Source organism: Aquarana catesbeiana, linkage group LG04, assembly GCF_042186555.1.
Source record: "Aquarana catesbeiana isolate 2022-GZ linkage group LG04, ASM4218655v1, whole genome shotgun sequence".
In the NCBI taxonomy this organism is placed as follows: domain Eukaryota; kingdom Metazoa; phylum Chordata; class Amphibia; order Anura; family Ranidae; genus Aquarana; species Aquarana catesbeiana.
Genome location: NC_133327.1, coordinates 6,159,097 through 6,182,334, shown reverse-complemented (window position 1 = coordinate 6,182,334; position 23,238 = coordinate 6,159,097). Strand labels below are relative to the sequence as shown.

Below are 23,238 nucleotides of genomic sequence, written 5' to 3'. Positions count from 1 at the left end.
ATTTTTCATTTATTAATTCCCTTTTTTAATAATTTTTTATATTTTTATATTTTTTTTTATTTTATTCCTCTTGATCCTTTGTGAATATACATTTGCATATTTGCCTCTGGTTTTTGACACAGAGGGTCAATCACATTGATCACTTTGCACACACAGGGGAACAGAGAACCCTACCCTCTGTAAATGTTAGCCCACTGCACAGAATAGGTTTTGGTTTACACACCCCAGAGGGTGTAACACACCAGGCGGTTGTATTACACCAGATGGTGTAACACGTTAGCAGGTACACCTATTTGAAGTCTAGCATTTATTTTTGCAAAATACTCTGTGATCAACAGGCAGAGGGTGTGACACTTTTATATCTTATTTGTGCAGGATAATTCTTGGTTTACACACTTCAAGGGGTGTAACACATCAATGGTTTTACTTCACCAGAGGTTGTAACACGTTAGTTGGTCATATTTGTTTTGAAGCTTGGCACTTATTTTTTCTAAATACACTTTGTGATCAACAGGCAGAGGGTGTAACACCTTTAACAAATTTAATTTTATAGCACTCAGGGCTCAACATACCCACACGTGATTTCACATCAGTATTCTACACCATGTAGTTTCATATCCACCTTTTATACCTTTATGCCCCTCTGATTTGGTAAAGGCAGAAGGTGAAACACATGAACCTCCTTTCTTTCTGATCAATAGGTTTTACTCACAGGATGGTCTTTAAATTTTTATAAATTTTTTTTTTTATACTTATTCATAATTAAATCAAATGAGAAGGAGCGCCACACCTACACTTTCCCAATTCATCTTCTGCTCCACTTAAAGAGGAGTTCCAGTCAAAAAAAAATAAAAAAAATAAAAGTCAGCAGCTACAAATACTGCAGCTGCTGACTTTTAATTGGACATTTACCTGTCCCAGGGTCCAGCGATGCGGGGGATCAAAGCCCCGCTTGTCTCCCCCTCCGTTTGGCGGCGCCGGCATTGCAACTGTGGGCGCCGGGCTGTGGCTTCACAGCCTGGCACCCACTGCGCATGCGCGAGCGGCGCCGAGCGCCGTGATTGGCTGCTCAGTCACCTGGGACCTGTAATTGGTCCCAGATGATTGACAGGAGGGAGCAGAGCTGAGCCCTTCCTGTGCCGAGGGGGAAGTGATGTCACCAGCCCAGGCACTGGAAGAGGCAGACTACGAGGGAACCCCTAGCAACAGGCATTTCGAGGTGAGTAAAAAAAAAAAAAATATCCAAATGTTTTTTTGGATTTTTTTTTAGGATTTTTCATGTAGTTTTTTTTTTTTTTGGGTGGAACCCCACTTTAAGTGGTAGTAATCTGTAGAGGCAGCAACTTTCTCTTTTGGAACATCAGGGCATTCATTTGCCCTTTTTCATCACTTCTATTTCATTTTATATCCCATTTATTTGCATTCTCATACTGTGTTTGTGGATTCCATGGCGCAGTATCACATAATGTTCACCATATCCCATTCTCAGCATGGCAAGCAGTACAGCATGGTGGCATGCCTGCTCTGTCTAGTGATTGCTGCATGGCCTGCTATCTAAATGAGCATTTTTAAAATAAAGAAACACTTGGGTTATTATGATGATGCTGGAGTACAATTGAGATGCTGCCCAATACTACAATGCGTTGGCCACTAGGGTTAGATTTATACTTATACAACAACTTATACAACTATCCTGCACTACCCCCACTCCTACTCCAGTTGACTGGCTAGCCTTGGTATCACACTGACAAACTCAGTTAGCATAGCCACACAAGGCACACCAGGGCTGGGGTTGGAGAGAATGTAAGAGGTACCTTGCCCTCTCTGTCAGTACTCCTACCACCAAAAGCTAGAAGTATAAGACAAACTGTCACCAAGCCATTTTTTTGTTGAAAGCTTTTAAACTGGTGCATTATATTGCTTTTTCTTTATTATTTGTTTGAAATCTTTCAACAAATTTAACAAATAAGCATCTCACATTGTTGTGTTTGGAGACTGTGCTAGGCTTTCCATTAAGAAAGTCCAGCACTAGCTCTGAACGTGTTGATTCTTTCTTCAGCTGTGTGTGTACTGTAATCTCCAGCTAATCTGGTCTATTTAGAGCAGAGTTTTAAGCCGGCTTTCTAAAACGCTACTGATTTTACAGAAAAATTACCATTCCTTTTCCAAAATGTGTCAAAACTAGCTTAAAATTTTGCATTTTGGGAAAAACAAAAAAAAAAAAAAACCTTTAGGAAACCTTCCTATATTGTACTGCAAAGAACTATTTTGTACTTGTGCCTCTTATGTATATTTTATTGTTATTTGAGATTTTTTTCTCTGCGCAAAAGAAAAGAGTAAAATAATAAATGTAATGCAACATGACACAAATAATATAAATAATATAATGTTCATTTTTGTATGTGGAGGGTGTCCAACTTTATACTTAAAGTTATTTTATTATGGGTTAGGGCTGTGTTATACGTCTATAAATTTAACCTATTTGACTTACATTAAATCTTATATATTTTCCAGTGGTGGGTCTATTTTTAAAAAGTGTTTTGGTTGTATAAGTGTTCCTCAATGTCCAACATCATGTTCCATTTTAATGAACAAGCATTTTTATTGCACAGGAACAGGCCCAGGATTAAAGAAAGGAGCTTCCATAATCATCAGGAGTTATCTAAAGTCCTTTAAGCCCTAAAAGATAATATCCCCCCTTCCCCCATTTACCGTCTAGAGATGACTTTAATACATTTTCCCACAAGGGTGAAACTTCAACAAAATGTCCCAATTTTTGCTGAAATGTCACAAGCTTGAACTGCCAACTTTGTCCATTCCTATTTATTACTAAATATGATACAATATTCATTGTACAATAGACATTGCAGCACTTCTGCTTGTCTGGACAGAATGCGTCCCCTTTGCATTCTCTTGTTATGGAAAAGCACAGTGCGAAGGTTTCATAAAATTTACATTGTCCTTCTTTATCTGCACACAAAGGAAATTATATGAGTACATTATATATAACAGTTATATCATTCAAGATTTGAGCACTTCATGCAATTGTATAAATGATTTAACTTTTATTTATTATTTTTAGACAGACCACCAAAAAAAAATCACCTGAACATGATCTGCTGTTAACTTAAAAAAAAAAGCACTGCACGTAAAAGCTCCTCCAATTCAACATACGCTACGGTATATGAACCAAAGCTTGGGGACACCTGACCATCACACCTATATTTTGTTTTATTCCCTTGTTATCTCTCACCTCAACTATTGAAACTCCCTCCTCATTGGACTACTACGCCTCTACACAGACTATCCCCCTTCAGTCTCCTTCAGTCTACATTACCAACTGTTCAGTGTCCTCCACCCTTCTCTATCAGTCCCTCCATGACCTCAGTTTAGTATCCTCCACCCCCTCTACAAATCCCTCCACTGTTCTTTGCTCAATGTCCTCCACCCCTCTCTGGAAATTTCTTTTCTGACCTCCGCTCAGTGTCCTCCACCCCTCCCTGCCAGTCCCTACACTGACCTCCGCTCAGTGTCCTCCACCCCTCTCTGCCAGTCCCTACACTGACCTCCGCTCAGTGTCCTCCACCCCTCTCTGGCAATCCCTCCACTGATCTCTGCTCAGTGTCCTCCACCGCTCTCTGCCAATCCCTCCACTGACCTCCACTCAGTGTCCTCCACCTTGCGAGTGGTCAGTGTAGGGACCAGATACTCATCTATCTGAGAAAGTGAATAGTGGTAGGGAAAGGTTTCAGACGAGTAGGGATAGGGCAGGGGCACGCTATCCTCTCAGGAATCCTCCCCAATTAGGCACAGACTCGTCAAGCCCAATTCTACCCTCTGAGGATGACACTGTTAGCGAATCAGAACCTGTACCGCTTTACATTGCCACATGGAACTGTGAGTGTTCTTAGTCAGGTGCCTTCCTGCTGGGCTGTTTGTGACTTTGAGCCATTACTTAAATTTGAGTATTGTTATTTGAAACTGGAGTGATTACTGCAGCCACACCACACTGCACCCACTAACAAGTGTTCTTCACCAATCTCTACCAATCCATCTACTGACTTCTGTTCAGTGACCTCCACCCTTCTCTTCCAATCTTTCCACTGGTTTACGCTAATTGTCTTCCACCCCTCTCTTCCAATCCCTTCACTGGCTTCCACTCAGTGTCCTCCACCCTCTCTGACAATCCTTCCACTGGGTTCCACTCAGTGCCCTCCACCCTTTCTGACAGTTCCTCCACTGGGTTCTGCTCAGTGTCTTCTATCCCTCTCTACCAATCCTTCCACTGGCTTCCAATTGTCTGACAAATAATATAAAAAAAATAACAAGAACATACAAAGAACATACAAAGCCATATACAAATCTGCCCCAAGCTACATTACGAACACTTTCTGTCACTCAAATCGTCCTCTCCTCGGCTCTCCTGCTCTCTAGCTCTCTCATTACCTCCTCCCATGGTCACCTCCATGGCTCTTCTAGAGACTCTCCCATCCTCTGGAACTCTCTACACCAATCTGTCCAAATGTCTCCTACTCTGTCCACTTTTGGTAGATCCCTGAAAACTCATCTCTTTAGGGAAGCCTATCCCGCCTCAACCTAACAACTGAACTTTTACTTTCTCCTATTTTTATCAGTTAATACTGAATAATAATAATAATACATTTTAAATTGTTGGTACCTGGTACAGGTTTATGGCAATTGTATCCACATGTTTGACAGCATTTCTCATCCCCATCACAATCCTGGTCATTTTTACATGTATTTTCAATATTTTCAATGGGTGTTGTACATTCTGACTTTATATTTGGGCAGCTTCCAGATTTATCTGTGAAGAAGACAGAGACTGGCAGTTAGTTACATTCTCCAGATGCACACATTACTATCCGAATGCAATAGGAATTGTATGAGAACAGAAATATTACATCTGTAATTGTGGAAAGGGGTGCCAATTCTGCCCCCCTGCTCATACATGCTTATTCTTTAAATCAATATTTGGAAGTCCATATACCAAATCACAGGAAAAGTCCATATACCATCCAAAAACAGGACAAGGTTATAGGAAGCAGGAACACATTGAATAAAAGCAGTTTGCAGAGCCCACCTTAACCACTTGCCGACCGCCTCACGCATATATACGTGAGCAGAGCGGCACGGGCAGGCAAAATCACGTACCTGATACGTGATGCCTTCCCGCGGGCGGGGGGTCCGATCGGACCCCCCCCCGGTGCCGTAGGCGGTCGGCTCTTGTTCGCGGGCGATGAGGGGTCAGGGGGAGGCCATCCATTGATGGCCACCCCCTCCCGATCGCTCCCAGCGAATCAAATGCTTCCTCTCCCTCTGTAATGTAAACAGAGGGAGAGGAAGTGATGTCATCTCTCCTCGAGCCGGTCTTTTTGATCCGACGCCGAGGAGAGAAGACATCCAAGTAAGTGCACCAACACTACACTTCCAGTAGAACACGCAGGCACACTTTTCACCCCCCTGTCACCCCCCGATCAACCCCCTGTACCCCCTGCCCCTCTGACACCAATAGCAGTGTTTTTTTTTTTTACATTGGTGTCAGTTTGTGTCAGTTATAAGTGTTAGGGCAGTTAGGTTAGCCCCCTTTAGGTCTAGGGTACCCCCCTTTAGGTCCAGGGTACCCCCCTAACCCCCCCTAATAAAGGTTAACCCCGTGATCACCCCCCATCACCAGTGTCGCTAAGCGATCGTTTTTCTGATCGCTGTATTAGTGACACAGGTGACGCTAGTTTAGGGAGGTAAGTATATAGGTTCGCTGTCAGTGTTTTATAGCGACAGGGACCCCCATATACTACCTGCTAAAGGTTTTAACCCCCTGATTGCCCCCTAGTTAACCCTTTCACCAGCGATCACCGTATAAGTGTTACGGGTGATGCTGGTTAGCTAGTTTGTTTTTTGTAGTTTATTACAGTTTATTATAGTTTATTATAGTTTTAGGTCACCCGCCGTTTATTACCTTATAAAGGTTTAACCCCCTAATTGCCCGGCGGTGATAGAAGTTAAGTTTTTAGGATCAGATAAGGTCTGCGTCGCCCCAGGCAGCGTCAGGTTAGCGCCAGTACCGCTAAAACCCACGCACGCAGCATACACCTCCCTTAGTGCTATAGTATCTGAACGGATCGATATCTGATCCGATCAGATCTATACTCCCCAGCAGTTTAGGGTTCCCTGAAACGCAGTGTTAGCGGGATCAGCCCAGATACCTGCTAGCACCTGTGTTTTGCTCCTCGGCCCAGCCCAGCCCAGCCCACCCAAGTGCAGTATCGATCGATGACTGACACTTACAAAACACTAAGCACACATAACTGCAGCGTTCGCAGAGTCAGGCCTGATCCCTGCGATCGCTAACAGTTTTTTGGTAGCGTTTTGAATCAGTCGCTGACAGTCAGGAGCTTTTTTGCCTGTGAGTCTCACTAGTGTACCCCTAAATTTAGAGGCCAAAATGGCAAATCGAAGGTACACTAGTGAAGAGGCCTACAGGTTTCTGAGCATGACAGATAGTGAAGAGGAAGTCACTCATCTGTCAGATTCAGGCTCAGAATACGATCCTGTAGAGGACAGCGGCTCCATGACAGATAGCTCTGACGACGGAGTTGTGGTCCCTGCTAAGGTCAGGCGTACCAGACCCCGAACTTATTCTGTCCTTGAAGTGCAAGAACCGCAGGGCTCTCGTATGGAGCAGAGAAGTACTAGTGCCGCTATTCCTTCTGGTGAACTGGCAAGCACCAGCGGCCTAGTACACCCTGGTCGTACATCCAGCACTGCAGTAACACTTGGTGACGTGGCGAGTCCCATAAGTGCAGTTCAAGCTGGCGAGGTGGCAAGCACAAGTAGTGTCCCGCTGCCACCAAGAAGACGAACACAGGCCCGTCGTGCCCATAGTGCCCTTCCTGCTGCATTCGCCAATCCGAATTGGGTACCCACCACTTCTGCAGCACCCGTACTTCCCCCTTTCACTGGCCAACCCGGAATTCAGGTGGAAACAGTTGACTTTACACCACTGGATTTTTATTCACTGTTTTTCACCGAAGATCTCTATAGATCTATTGTGGACCAAAGCAATTTATACGCTGGTCAATACATCGCCGCTAATCCCCAGTCCTCCCTTGCCAGAGATTGGAGACCAATTACGGTCTCCGAATTTAAGATAAAAAGAGAGAGTTGCGGTCATATTGGTCCACTGACCCAATTTACCATTCACCCTTGTTCTCTGCCTCCATGGCCAGGGCACGATACGAGCAGATTTTGCGGTTCATGCACTTCAACGACAATGAACTCTGTCGTCCTCGTGGAGACCCTGCATACGATCGGCTCTACAAAATTCGGCCCCTCGTAAACCACTTCAACCAACGTTTTGCAGACTTGTTTACTCCCCATCAAGTTGTCTGCGTTGATGAGTCCCTGGTTAAATTTTCTGGCCGCTTGTCTTTCAAACAGTACCTTCCCAGCAAGCGTGCCAGATACAGGGTCAAGATGTATAAGCTCTGTGACAGGGCCACAGGCTATACATGTAGTTTTATGGTTTACGAGGGCAAAGATAGTTACGTAGAGCCGACAAACTACCCTGACTACATAGGAAGCGCTGGCAAGATAGTGTGGGACTTGGTGTCACCCTTATTCGGAAAGGGGTACCACTTGTACGTGGACAATTATTATACGAGCGTGCCACTCTTTAGCCACCTTTTTGATCATCAGATTGGAGCATGTGGCACCGTGCAACCTAATCGCCGGGGCTTTCCCCAGCGGCTTGTAGATTCCCGTCTTAGGCTCGGGGAGAGAGCCTGCTTGAAGTATAATAATTTGCTCGCTATGAAGTGGAGGGATAAGAAGAATGTTTTCATTCTCACCTCCCTTCATGCAGACACGATGGTCCAAATTCCTACGGCGACTGGTGTTGTGGAGAAACCCCTCTGTGTCCACGAATATAACCTTAATATGGGAGGGGTGGACCTCAACGACCAGTTGTTGGCGCCGTACCTAATTGCCCGTAAGGCCAGACGCTGGTACAAAAAAGTGTCTGTTTATTTATTTCAATTGGCTTTGCTGAATGCTTATGTGCTATACAGAGCTTCAGGACGGACTGGATCCTTCTTTAAATTCCAGGAAGAGATCGTCAGAGCCCTTCTGTATCCAGACGGTGCTCCACCTCACCATCCCCAACCGAGTGCAGTAAGCCGGCTGCATGAGAGGCATTTTCTTTATGCCCTCCCGAGTACCCCTACCCAACGAACCCCCCAAAAAAGATGTCGTGTCTGCAGCAAGCGCGGATTTAGGCGTGACACCCGGTATTATTGTCCCCTCTGTCCTGGCAATCCTGGTCTTTGCATTGGTGAATGTTTTGAACCCTACCATACACTAGTGGAGTATTAGCGTAGGGTACAGCACTGCACAGACTAGGCACACTTCCACAGGGTCTCCCAAGATGCTGTCGCATTTTGAGAGACCCAAACCTGGTACCAGTTAAAAAAGTTAAAGTTACAAAAAAAGTGTAAAAAAACAAAAAAAAGTAAAAAAAAAGAAAAAAACACAAAAAAATATATAAAATAAAAAAAACAAAAATAGTTGTTGTTTTATTGTTCTCTCTCTATTCTCTCTCTATTGTTCTGCATTCTATACTGCAATGTTTTATTGTTATGTTTTTATCATGTTTGCTTTATAGGTATGCAATTTTTTTATACTTTGTTTTTTTTATTGTTAACCACTTTTTTGTTTTCAGGTATGCCATTCAGCTGCAGAGCGGATTTATTTATCTTGACAGCAACAGCGTTTGCTCCCACGATATATAAAGCCGTGACTCCAGCGCTGTCGGAGGTGATTTCACCACCACAGTTACATACTTCAGCATATATGCCGAAGCGTGGGGACAGCAGTGGGTGGAGGAGCGATTTGCTCCTGCCTTTTGCGGGAGGATGCCCCCATGCTTCGGCATATATATTTTTTAGGTAGGCACAGGTTGCGTTAAATGTTTTATTTTTTACTATGTTTTTTTTGTATTTTGCTTTGCAGGTATGGTAAGTATTACTGTTATACTGTAATGTTACTTTGTTTTTTAGTTAACCATCATTTGCTTAGCAGGTACGCCATTCAGTTGCTGCACGGATTTATTTATCTTGACAGCAACAGCGTTTGCTCCCACGATACATAAAGCCGTGACTCCAGCGCTGTCGGAGGTGATTTCACCACCACAGTTACATACTTCAGCATATATGCCGAAGCGTGGGGGCAGCAGTGGGTGGAGGAGCGATTTGCTCCTGCCTTTTGCGGGAGGATGCCCCCATGCTTCGGCATATATATACGGTGCATGTATGCCCATCATTAGAAGTGGGTGGATGAAGGGAGGTATTCTAATGGTGGGCATACCCACCGATCAATATCTTTTTTTCATTCAGCCCACAGGCTGCATGAAAAAAAAGTTTACAATGTATGCCCAACAAGGACCAGCAACGTACTGGTATGTTGCTGGACTTTGAGTGGTTATACCAGAATGATGCCTGCAGGTTTAGGTATCATCTTGGTATCATTCTTTTCAGCCAGTGGTCGGCTTTCTTGTAAAAGCAATCCTAGTGGCTAATTAGCCTCTAGACTGCTTTTACAAGCAGTGGGAGGGAATGCCCCCCACCCCACCGTCTTCCATGTTTTTCTCTGGCTCTCCTGTCCCAACAGGGAACCTGAGAATGCAGCCGGTGATTCAGCCAGCTGACCATAGAGCTGATCAGAGACCAGAATGGCTCCAAACATCTCTATGGCCTAAGAAACCGGAAGCTACGAGCATTTCATGACTTAGATTTCGCCGGATGTAAACAGCGCCATTGGGAAATTGGGAAAGCATTTTATCACACCGATCTTGGTGTGGTCAGATGCTTTGAGGGCAGAGGAGAGATCTAGGGTCTAATAGACCCCAATTATTTCTAAAAAGAGTACCTGTCACTACCTATTGCTATCATAGGGGATATTTACATTCCCTGAGATAACAATAAAAATGATTAAAAAATAAATAAAAATGAAAGGAACAGTTTAAAAATAAGATAAAAAAGCAAAAAAAATAATAAAAAAAAAAAAAAAAAAAAAAAAAATACACCCCTGCCCCCCCCTGCTCTCGCACAAAGGCGAACGCAAGCGTCGGTCTGGCGTCAAATGTAAACAGCAATTGCACCATGCATGTGAGGTATCACCGCGAAGGTCAGATCGAGGGCAGTAATTTTAGCAGTAGACCTCCTCTGTAAATCTAAAGTGGTAACCTGTAAAGGCTTTTAAAGGCTTTTAAAAATGTATTTAGTTTGTCACCACTGCACGTTTGTGCGCAATTTTAAAGCATGTCATGTTTGGTATCCATGTACTCGGCCTAAGATCATCTTTTTTATTTCATCAAACATTTTGACAAAATAGTGTGTTTTAGTGTATTAAAATTTAAAAAAGTGTTTTTTTTCCCAAAAAAATGCGTTTGAAAAATCGCTGCGCAAATACTGTGTGAAAAAAAAAAATTAAACACCCACCATTTTAATCTGTAGGGCATTTGCTTTAAAAAAATATATAATGTGTGGGGGTTCAAAGTAATTTTTTTGCAAAAAAAAAAAAAATTTTTTCATGTAAACAAAAAGTGTCAGAAAGGGCTTTGTCTTCAAGTGGTTAGAAGAGTGGTCGATGTGTGACATAAGCTTCTAAATGTTGTGCATAAAATGCCAGGACAGTTCAAAACCCCCCCAAATGACCCCATTTTGGAAAGTAGACACCCCAAGCTATTTGCTGAGAGGCATGTCGAGTCCATGGAATATTTTATATTTTGACACAAGTTGCGGGAAAAAGACAAATTTTTTTTTTTTTTTTTTTTTTGCACAAAGTTGTCACTAAATGATATATTGCTCAAACATGCCATGGGAATATGTGAAATTACACCCCAAAATACATTCTGTTGCTTCTCCTGAGTATGGGGATACCACATGTGTGAGACTTTTTGGGAGCCTAGCCGCGTACGGGACCCCGAAAACCAAGCCCCGCCTTCAGGCTTTCTAAGGGCGTAAATTTTTGATTTCACTCTTCGCTGCCTATCACAGTTTCGGAGGCCATGGAATGCCCAGATGGCACAAACACCCCCCAAATGACCCCATTTTGGAAAATAGACACCCAAAGCTATTTGCTGAGAGGTATAGTGAGTATTTTGCAGACCTCACTTTTTGTCACAAACTTTTGAAAATTGAAAAAAGAAAAAAAAAATACGTTTTTCTTGTCTTTCTTCATTTTCAAAAACAAATGAGAGCTGCAAAATACTCACCATGCCTCTCAGCAAATAGCTTGGGGTGTCTACTTTCCAAAATGGGGTCATTTGGGGGGGGGGGGTGTGCCATCTGGGCATTCCATGGCCTTCAAAACTGTGATAGGTAGTGAGGAGTAAAATCAAAAATGTATGCCCTTAGAAATCCTGAAGGCGGTGCTTGGTTTTCGGGGCCCCGTACGCGGCTAGGCTCCCAAAAAGTCCCACACATATGGTATCCCCATACTCAGGAGAAGCAGCAGAATGTATTTTGGGGTGTAATTCCACATATGCCCATGGCATGTTTGAACAATATATCATTTAGTGACAACTTTGTGCAAAAAAAAAAAAAAAATTGTCACTTTCCCGCAACTTGTGTCAAAATATAAAATATTCCATGGACTCAACATGCCTCTCAGCAAATAGCTTGGGGTGTCTACTTTCCAAAATGGGGTTAATTGGGGGGGGTTTGTGCCATCTGGGCATTTTATGGCCTTCAAAAATGTGATAGGTAGTGAGGAGTGAAATTACAATTTTACGCCCTTAGAAATCCTGAAGGCGGTGCTGGGTTTTCGGGGCCCCGTACGCAGCTAGGCTCCCAAAAAGTCCCACACATGTGGTATCCCCGTACTCAGGAGAATCAGCAGAATGTATTTTGGGGTGCAATTCCACATATGCCCATGGCCTGTGTGAGCAATATATCATTTAGTGACAACTTTGTGCAAAAAAAAAAAAAAATTCTCACATTCCCGCAACTTGTGTCAAAAAATAAAATATTCCATGGACTCAACATGCCTCTCAGCAAATAGCTTGGGGTGTCTACTTTCCAAAATGGGGTCATTTGGGGGGGTTTTGTGCCATCTTGGCATTTTATGGCCTTCAAAACTGTGATAGGTAGTGAGGAGTGAAATCAAAAATTTATGCCCTTAGAAATCATGAAGGCGGTGCTTGGTTTTCGGGGCCCCGTGCGCGGCTAGGCTCACAAAAAGTCCCACACATGTGGTATCCCCGTACTCAGGAGAAGCAGCAGAATATATTTTGGGGTGCAATTCCACATATGCCCATGGCATGTTTGAGCAATATATCATTTAGTGACAACTTTGTGCAAAAAAAAAAAAATTGTCACTTTCCCGCAACTTGTGTCAAAATATAAAATATTCCATGGACTCAACATGCCTCTCAGCAAATAGCTTGGGGTGTCTACTTTCCAAAATGGGGTAATTTGGGGGGTTTTGTGCCATCTTGGCATTTTATGGCCTTCAAAACTCTGATAGGTAGTGAGGAGTGAAATAAAAAATTTATGCCCTTAGAAATCCTAAAGGCGGTGATTGGTTTTCGGGGCCCCGTACGCGGCTAGGCTCCCAAAAAGTCCCACACATGTGGTATCCCCATACTCAGGAGAAGCAGCTAAATGTATTTTGGGGTACAATTCCACATATGCCCATGGCCTGTGTGAGCAATATATCATTTAGTGACAACTTTGTGCAAAAAAAAAAAAAATTGTCACATTCCCACAACTTGTGTCAAAAAATAAAATATTCCATGGACTCAACATACCTCTCAGCAAATAGCTTGGGGTGTCTACTTTCCAAAATGGGGTCATTTGGGGGGGTTTTGTGCCATCTTGGCATTTTATGGCCTTCAAAACTGTGATAGGTAGTGAGGAGTGTAATCAAAAATCTATGCCCTTAGAAATCCTGAAGGCGGTGCTTGGTTTTCGGGGCCCCGTACGCGGCTAGGCTCCCAAAAAGTCCCACACATGTGGTATCCCCGTACTCAAGAGAAGCAGCTGAATGTATTTTGGGGTGCAATTCCACATATGCCCATGGCCTGTGTGAGCAATATATCATTTAGTGGAAACTTTTTGTAAATTTTTTTTTTTTTTTTTTTGTCATTATTCAATCACCTGGGACAAAAAAAATAAATATTCAATGGGTTCAACATGCCTCTCAGCAATTTCCTTGGGGTGTCTACTTTCCAAAATGGGGTCATTTGGGGGGGTTTTGTACTGCCCTGCCATTTTAGCACCTCAAGAAATGACATAGGCAGTCATAAACTAAAAGCTGTGTAAATTCCAGAAAATGTACCCTAGTTTGTAGGCGCTATAACTTTTGCGCAAACCAATGAATATACGCTTATTGACTTTTTTTTACCAAAGACATGTGGCCGAATACATTTTGGCCTAAATGTATGACTAAAATTGAGTTTATTGGATTTTTTTTATAACAAAAAGTAGAAAATATCATTTTTTTTCAAAATTTTCGGTCTTTTTCCGTTTATAGCGCAAAAAATAAAAATGGCAGAGGTGATCAAATACCATCAAAAGAAAGCTCTATTTGTGGGAAGAAAAGGACGCAAATTTCGTTTGGGTACACCATTGCATGACCGCGCAATTAGCAGTTAAAGCAACGCAGTGCCAAATTGTAAAAAGTGCTCTGGTCAGGAAGGGGGTAAATCCTTCCGGGGCTGAAGTGGTTAAGTAGACCATACACAACCTTTCCATCATTTTTATTGACTGGGAATCAAACATATGATCAGAAGAGGTTGTTTTAAACCAAGCACCCTACCACCCATGCAGTTGATCCATCAATACGAACCGCTTCAACATAAGTTATAGAAACTTCCATTAAAATAATAAAAAAATGATTCATGCAGCAGGTTCAATTGTGGTAGCATCAACCTCTTGTGTGTATGTTCATCTTCTTCCTGGCCTTCCAGGCTGCATGGTAAAGGTCTGATATAGATTTTGGTGGGACCCCTGCGTTTGTTAAAAAAATGTATCCTGCTCCTTTAAAGCATGTTATATGACACAGTGCTTGTCCTGTGTCATTTGGCCTCCTGTAACTCCTAAAAAACCTGGCTGATCCTGCCAGTTTCTCCCCTCCCCTCTGTAAACTGACCACGGTGTATCATGGCTGCCGGGACCAGACACTGTGGTCAGTTTATTTGCCTCTGTCATCAGCAGCCTGTTATCTGCTCTCCTCTCTGCTGCTGTGTCCTCCTCCCCTCTCTGTCTGTGTGAGCCACCCCTCCTGCTGCTCTCATAACACTAACCTGTATACATCAACAGCACTGCCTCCTATTGCAGGGTACCCCCCTGTGAATGATTAATAAATATAAAAGCTGTAAATACCTAATTTCACAGCCGTGATTGCAATCACATGACCTCTCCTCCTCCTCTCTTCCTCCCCTCCAAACTGACATCAGCAGAGGAATCTCAGCTCGCTTGCTGCATCTCTCAGAGGAGAAAAGGAGAAAGTTGGCCAGTCATGTGATCACAATCTAGGCTGTGAAATTAGGTATTTGCAGCATTTATTTTTATAAATCACACACAGAGGGGGATTCTACAATAGCAGGCAGAGCTGATGGAGTATACGGGTTAGAGTGGCTTAACAACCACTTTAAGATCCATATCTGACCGAAGGACCAGGTATTAAATTTGGGTTGTACCCTCACAACATTTTTTATTAGATTCTTCTTAAAATCCATAGCTCCAACCTCCATTGAATGGCCTCCACCCCTCTCTGCAAATCCCTCCACTGACCTTCCCTCAGTGTCCTTCACCCCTCCATTTCAATGCCTCCACTGGCTTCTGGTTGCCCATCTAATAAGATTAAAAAAATAACAAGAACATACAAATCCAGTCACAACTCTGTACCAAGCTACATTACCAATGTCCTCTTAAAATATAACCCAAACCATCCTCTTCACTCCTCCCAAGACCTCCTGCTATCTAGCTCCCTCATCAACTCCTTCCATTATATTGTAACTGTATTGTCTCCCTTTATTTTGTAAAGCGCTGCACAAATCATAGTCTCTATGCAAATCCTAAATAATAACATATTTTAAATTGTTGGTACCTGGCACAGGGTCCTCGCAATTGTATCCACATGTCTCGCAACACTTCTGATCCCCAAGACAATCCTCATCAATTTTACATGTATTTTTAACAGATGTGCATCTTACATATACATGTGGGCAGCTTCCAATTCTTTCTGTGAAGAAGACAGAGATGGGCAGTCGGTAACATTCTCCAGCTGCACATGTTGCTACCTAAATGTGATAAGGGTTGCATGAGGACAGAAATATGACATCTGCAATTGTGGAAAGGGGTGCCAATGTTGTCCCCCTGCTCATATACTTTCATCCTTTAGGTCATATATGGAAATCCATATACCATCCAAAAACAGAACATGGTTGTAGGTAACAAAGTTTGAACACATTGATTTAAAGCAGTTTGCAGAGCCCATCTTAAGCAGGCCATACATGTGGCAACTTTGAGTCAACTTTTCCATCATTATTGATTGACTGGGAATCAGACATACGATCTGAAGAGGTTGTCTGAAACCAATAACCCTACCACCCATAAGTTTAATCCATCAATACAAACCGCTTCAGCATAGGTTTCTGAAAATACCTTTAAAAACAAGAAAAGATTATTGTAATTTTGATAAAAGTGATCAGATTCTTCCAGCAGGTTCAATCCCAGAAGTATCAATCTCATGTGTGTATGCGTGTCCCTTTCCTGGTCTGTCAGGCTGCATGATAAAGGTCTGATGTGGATGTTGGTTAGACCTCATGCTTTTTCTCCACCCCCACCTCTATACTGGCCCCCGCCAGCATCTGCTGGGTAATGTCCAAGCTCTTTTTCAGGTTGTTGATGCTTCGTCGTGTTGCCACCTGATTTTCTAGATCCAGGATCTTGGCTTCCAGAGAAACAACTAGCTCCCATCTCGCACAGCAGAATTCACCCTTAAATGGTTCTTCAAGGAACGCATACATGGAACATGATGTGCACTGGGTGGTATCACCAATCCTGTTGGACATTTTAACCGCAAAAGCAAAGCACAATCACAAACCAGTAAAATACAACTTTAAAAGCAATCCAACTCATACAGAAAGTTGCTGCCGACCCAGGATTGTGCAATGGTGTGACATCAGCACCAAGTCTCCGCTCCTATGTGTTTCATCCAATCGGACATTCTCAGGGGGTCCTAGGACCGAACCTGTGTGCCATTGAGCGGAAGAGGCTTGAGGCTGGTAAACATACCTGGAAGGATCCATATTTTAACACATGCGATTGATACTGTATTTGTTGTAGAAAAAGTATCTAGCCAGTCTTCACAAGAAGGTGGTGGTTGGTGTTTTCTCTGATACACAAGATTGGAGCAATTTAATAGGTTGGTGTCAAATTAACCTGCTTACTTTGGCACTGGAAGTGTTTTTGGGACTTTTTATTTACCTGTTTTTGGACATTGAATGCAGATGTTAAGTTTTTGATATTGCACTTGATATAATTTATATTTTTTTTATTAATCTGCATCTATGTATGTGTGTGGCACTGCACTGCCTGTTTTATTATAATGATAAGGATATTGCCGACAAACAGCAGAAATGTAAAAATTGCTCTGCTCTATAGAGGGTTGTACAGGGGTGAGAACAGAATGGGTTAAGGAAAGAATTGTACAGATGGTGGTAATTTGGAGGAAGGTGGGGGAGAGTACAATGTAATATAATCTGCAATTAAAATATTGTTTTCCAGTTTCTTTCTTCTTTTCATTTGCGACAGAATAAACTGTAATTTTCCCCCCATTCTGTGTGATGTCGAGTTGCACAGAGAAACCAAGTCTCGGAGCCTTTTGTGTCTCTGTGTTAACCAGTCAACTCCCAGATTCTTTCTCCCTTAAGCCCTAAGGTTCTTTTCTTCTCTCAAGCATTACTTAATTTCAGTTATTAAAGTTTATTCTAAGTATTACACATCTCTTTTTTTTCAGGAGAAATAGAACTTTAGGGCCTCATGCACACTAGGCATCAAAAATGCCCCTTTTTAGGGGCCTTTGACTTTTTTTTTTGCAGGAGCGTTTAGAGGCAGAAAAAACCCAAGACCCAGCAAGTTCAGGAGAGGAGCATTGGAGAGGAGCAGTAAAAAATGGTTGATGCGTATAAATGCGTCTAAATGCACCTAAGCTCTAGGAGCATTTAACAAAGGGATAAAGCTGGTATACACAGTGCAATATTTTTTCATTCAACCAGCAGGCTAAACAAAAAAAAAAAACGTACAGATTCCTGCATGCTCCCCTATATGCTATTGTATTCTGACAGTCTGGGGACTCCTTCCCTGTCAAAATACACTGATCAGAACTGCAGATCCTTTCGCTGCAGCAGCTGATTAAATGCTGTTTTTTTTTCCAGCAGGACCATTGGACAGAAGCTGATCTAATGATCTGCTTCTGTTGAACAGAAAGGGCTACACACAGAGCGAAATTCAGCTGGTTCCTGCTGAACTTGCCAACATTTTGATCCATTTGTACCCAATTTAAGAGCTCTGTTTTACCAGTGTAACACCCTCTAGTGTGCTAGGTTGTTAGTGTAGCTGTTAGTGTAGGAAAATTTAAGTTTAGCTGAGGGCAAAGCCTGAGTTGTAAACCTGGGTCAGGGTTCAGTGACTCAGGGCTGGATGACTCATCCTAGCAGCCTCTCTGGTGCCTCACCCTGTTTTCTATAACAGTGGAGAGTGTTATAGATAGAATGGGTAGAGGCTAGGAGGACCTGCTTGGAATATTTATGAGGACCTCAGCCAATCCCCAGTAAAGGGCTGACAGGGAGCAGGTCACCTCATAAATAGGCATGAGTCATGCCAGCAGGGGCAGTCGGGTGGAAGATGGAGACAGGAGGCTGTCGGTGGCCCTTGGGGGTGCCCCCTAGTCTGGGGAAGGGGGCTGACCTTGGGCTGGGGCTTGGGTGCTGGATAGTGTTAGGAGAACGGTTTGGGCCGAGCATGAATTTGGGGCGGACATTGGCTGTTCGGCCAGTCGACGAACATCTGAATTGTCAGGGCGTTCAACCTTTTGTTCGGCCCACCGAACGACCACAATGCACTGCGCCGCCACACAGTGCATTGGAAGCACTGATTGGCTGAAGCAATTAAAGCTTTTCCCAATCAGGGCACAGAGCACTGTCAGAGCCATGATTGGACACTGTCACAATGACTCTGTCCAATCATGGCTCATTGCTCTTATGCCCCGTACACACGGTCGGACTTTGTTCGGACATTCCGACAACGAAATCCTAGGATTTTTTCCGACGGATGTTGGCTCAAACTTGTCTTGCATACACACGGTCACACAAAGTTGTTGGAAAATCCGATCGTTCTAAACGCGGTGACGTAAAACACGTACGTCGGGACTATAAACGGGGCAGTGGCCAATAGCTTTCATCTCTTTATTTATTCTGAGCATGCGTGGCACTTTGTCCGTCGGATTTGTGTACACACGATCTGAATTTCCGACAACGGATTTTGTTGTCGGAAAATGTTATATCCTGCTCTCAAACTTCGTGTGTCAGAAAATCCGATGGAAAATGTGTGATGGAGCCTACACACGGTCAGAATTTCCGACAACAAGGTCCTATCACACATTTTCCATCGGAAAATCCGACCGTGTGTACAGGGCATTAGTCCTGCCCCACACTATAAAAATATTCTCTAGAGAGTTAATGTGCTATAGTGGACTATTGTGATTCTATTGTGAGTGCAAAGTATCAGTATAGTGTGAATCTAGTGATAGTGCAGTATAAGTGTAGTGTGACCATTCATTTTTACTTTAGTATCAGCTTAGTGTGAATATAGTGATAGTGCAGTGTGAGTGTACCATTCATTTTTACTTTAGTGTCATTTTATTTTGTCAGGGCATGTTTACTGCAATATATTACAGTGTGTTATTGCACGTTTACCTCAATATATTTCAGTGCATTGGTACACAGTTACCACAATATATTTCAGTGCGTTGGTACACGTTTACTGCAGTATATTTCAGTGAATTAGTGCATGTTTAACGAGGTATATTTCATTGCATTGGTGCGTGTTTACCATAGTATATTTCAGTGCAGTATATTTCAGTGCGTTAGTGCACATTTAACACAGTATACTTCAGTGCGATGGTGCACGTTTACTGCAGTTTATTTCAGTGAGTTGGTGCACCTTTACTGCAGTATATTGTAGTGCACTAGTGAACGTTTAATGTAGTGTATTTCAGTGCGTTAGTGCATATTTAACGCATTATATTTCAGTGCATTACTGAACATTTAACGCAGTATACTGCATTGCATCAGTGCCGTTTTACTGCAGTATATTGTAGTGTGTCAGTGGAGTGTGTCTGCGTAGTGAGTACTGAAGTTAAAGTGTGCCAAACACCACTTTAGATGAATTAAAGTGCATCCACATACACATTTCCCCATCTACATTTTGTTAATAACCCCCCCCATCATGTCTGGGAGGCCAACAAGGAGAAGCAAACATCCCCATGGCACTGTGAGTGGGCCAGCAGCGTATGTGTCCATAGGCAAAGGTGGACGTGGTCAGCTCTTAGGCAGGACATAATTTCCTCTGTTTGGTGATGTTGCCTGTGCTATCCAGCCACAGCATGCAGAGGAGGTGGTGGACTGGCTTACCAGGCCATCATCATCCTCCTCATCCTCCATCACCCAAGCAGAGACAAGGGCAGCTGCCAGAGTGGCTTAATCTTTCTCCTTGTTTACAGCTACCATAGCTCCCAACTGTCCCTGATTTCAAGGGACTGTCCCTGATATGAAGCAATGTCCCTCTGTCCCTCATCCCCCCTCATTTGTCCCTCATTTTGGTCTGATCTATATAGTTGTATATACAATGCACTTTTTATCTTTCAAAAACTGTTTTCCAGTGCTAAACCTTTCATCCAAATTCTAAATTGCTGCTTTTGTAAATTTTAAAGCCAATATAATGGAATAGTAGTGGTAAAAAAAGCACTTGGATTTAATTAACCATTTTTTGTTAATTCTCCTTTAAGGGGGTGTGGCAGGGGGCGTTTCCCATGCCTACATACAATTCCTAGTAGGTGTCCCTCATTCCCATCTCAAAATGTTGGGAGGTATGCAGCTAATACTGCCATAGTCCCAGCATCAGGCATGGAGGAGTCAGCTGAGTTATTTGAACACAGCATCAGCCACTTGCTCCTTGACGATGCACAGCCATTACTTGATTCATCAACAGTATCTCTATAGCAGGGGTCTCAAACTTGTGGCCCTCCAGCTGTTGTGAAACTACAAGTCCCTTCATGCCTCTGCCTGTGGGATTCATGCTTGTAACTGTCAGCCTTTGCAATGCCTCATGGGACTTGTAGTTTCGCAACACCTGGAGGGCCTCCAATTTGAGACCCCTTCTCTATAGGGTTACGGTGTGAAGGCACCACCAATACCCACAGTTCATTTTTCCACACCTGTTACTTCAAAACAGACACCAGAATTCAACCAAAAAATCTCTATTTTTTTTCCAGTACACTAAATTGTGGCCTCATCATACAGACTGGCTCCCCAAGCCGTTGTTTATAAAATAATGAAAGCTTGCAGGGAAAATGTCATTTTTTTGGCGTTATAAATGTCATTATTGCTGCTGCAGGTTCTATACATGGTACAGATGCACCACTTTACAGACAGACTAAGGGGACCCCCCAGGCACTATATTTAAAGGATTTTTTCATTTTTGTTGTTATTTCTCATTTTTATGATTTCACTTTAAGCATCAGTAAACCACTGCTCATTTAAAAATGATGTTTTTTACAAACTTTTTTTCATTGATACATGTCCCCCAGGGCAGTACCCGGACCTCTATAACCATTGTATGCCTAATTTCTTGCATATATGCCTTCAAAATGGGCACTTTTGATTTTTCAAATTTGGGTCCCATAGACTTTCATGGGGTTCATTCTTCGGTTCATAACAATTGCTATGTTTGAAAGTTCTGCTGCAAACCGAATCAGGGGTCATTCGGCCCATTTCTAGTGCTGGAAGGATCCTACCATAACACATGGAGGAAGCCCTTCTGGATGCAGGGGAACAAAAAGAGAGGAAAGCAGGAGCAGGTCAGCACGTCTGGGAGATCTCCTGAGAGTCAGTATGTTGGGCCGGTGGGGTCAGTGTGGAGGACTTTGGGGAGAAGTTAGCCTGGAGGGCTAGTGAAAGGGCAGCTGCAGCCAGGTGGGTTGGCAGTGCCTGAAGAGGTGGTGCTGGGACCAATAGCAGCAGAGTGATACAAGCTGGACACTGTTTCTTTGCTACACATACAAGGGGCCTCAGGTTCCTGTCTGTAATGGACTATCGTCTTTAATCTGAGTGACTGTCAGATCTTCACAGTGTTCCAGCTGGGTTCTGCAAGCAAATGTGTGCTGGAGAAAGAAGAGGACCTGTAAATAGAGACTGTATATAGAAAGTTGTCCCTGAAGTTGTTGAAGTCAAGTGGGCATTCCATAACCTCCCATCTCTATCCATGTTATTACCCTCAATAAATACCAAAAAAAAACAAAGTCATGGACTGTTCAATGACTCTGGAGTGCCTTTGAAAATTCTGTGTGCTGGGTGTGCAGGGTGGGGAATTCCCAGTTTACTGCATTACACCTGTCAAAAGGTTTGTCTATTCAACTCTGATGCCGCGTACACAAGATCGGATTTTTCAACATCAAATGTTCGATGAGAGCTTGTTGTCAGAAATTCCGACAACCAAAATTTGAGAGCTGGTTCTGAGAAAATTGAGTACTGTCCGTAATACTTTTTTTATTTGCACTAACATACAATTTTTCAGGACAAGCTTTCGGGGTATGTCCCCTTAGGGGACATACCCCGAAAGCTTGTCCTGAAAAATTGTATGTTAGTGCAAATAAAAAAAGTATCACGGACAGTACTCAATTTTCTCTGTCACAATTGCACTAATACGGCTACAATCAAATCAAATACAGAGCTGGTTCTCAAATTTTCCGACAACAAAATCCGTTGTATATTGAAATTCTGATCGTGTGTACACAATTCCGACGCACAAAATTCCACACATGCTCGGAATCAAGCAGAAGAGCAGCACTGGCTATTAAACTCCATTTTTTTCGGCTCGTCGTACGTGTTGTACGTCACCGCATTCTTGATGATCGGATTTTCCGACAACTTTGTGTGACCGTGTGTATGCAAGACAAGTTTGAGCCAACATCCGTCGGAAATAAATCCCAGGATTTCGTTGTCGGAATCTCCGATTGTGTGTACGCGGCATTAGAGATACACAGCTTTGCTACACAGCCTAGCAGGACATATTATCCAACCTGTGTTCAGACTATGGACTTTAAAGTATTAACAATAGACACGTGCAGTTCGTTTCATTCCAAATTGAAATTCGGGCAAATTTTAATTTTTTGAAGATTCAGATGTATTTGAATTCCTGGATTACAATAGCACCAAATAGAAATTAATCCGAAATAATGAAAAAAAAAAATTCAGATTCGAATAGTTTTCAAATTCGAAAAGTTTTTGAATTTGAATAGTTTCCAAATTTGAATTTGAATAGTTTTCAAATTTAAATAGCTTTCAAATTTCCAAAGAGAATACAATAGAATAGAAAAAATATAATAGGATAGAAAAAATAACAGAAAATAAAAAGAGTAATATAATAGAGTAAAATAGTACAAAATAGAAAATAAAAGAATAGAAAAAAAGAATAGAATAGACTATAATAGAATAGAAAAGAACAGAATAAAAAAAAATGAATATAATAGAATAGAAACAATATAGCAATTTCCCAAGATTCAAAAAGAATCAATTCTAATTTGAATATAATAGAAAAGAATAGATTAGAATAGAATATAACATAAAATAATAGTATAGAAAAAAGGCGTCCATGGACGTCCTCCCAGAATCCCACTCTCGCGCGCCCCCGAGAACATCCACTCGGCGCATCAAGGATCACGGTAAACGGCAACTGATCGCGGCCGTTAACCATGTGATCGCTCCATCAAATGACAGAGCGATCACATGTAAACAAACCGGCATCTGTAGTGTCCACAGCGCTGCTCAGTGACAAATACAGTCACATCCATCCATCCATGCTCAGCCATCCCTCCATACTCTAATACCCTGCAATGCCCTGCACTACTCTGCAATACCCTGCAATACTCTGCAAT

At 42.6% G+C, this 23,238-nt stretch overlaps 1 protein-coding gene across 1 annotated transcript in view; it reads right to left on the bottom strand.

Moving 5' to 3' along the window:
- The window catches only part of LOC141139017 (WAP four-disulfide core domain protein 12-like), a 32,769-nt gene that overhangs the window by 4,180 nt on the left and 5,351 nt on the right, over positions 1 to 23,238 (bottom strand). Inside the window, exons 2-3 of the mRNA XM_073624788.1 lie at positions 15,130 to 15,264; positions 4,679 to 4,825 (exon numbers count right to left, since the gene is read on the bottom strand). Coding sequence (XP_073480889.1) covers positions 4,679 to 4,825; positions 15,130 to 15,264 — 282 coding nt within the window. The remainder of the gene's footprint in view (positions 1 to 4,678; positions 4,826 to 15,129; positions 15,265 to 23,238) is intronic.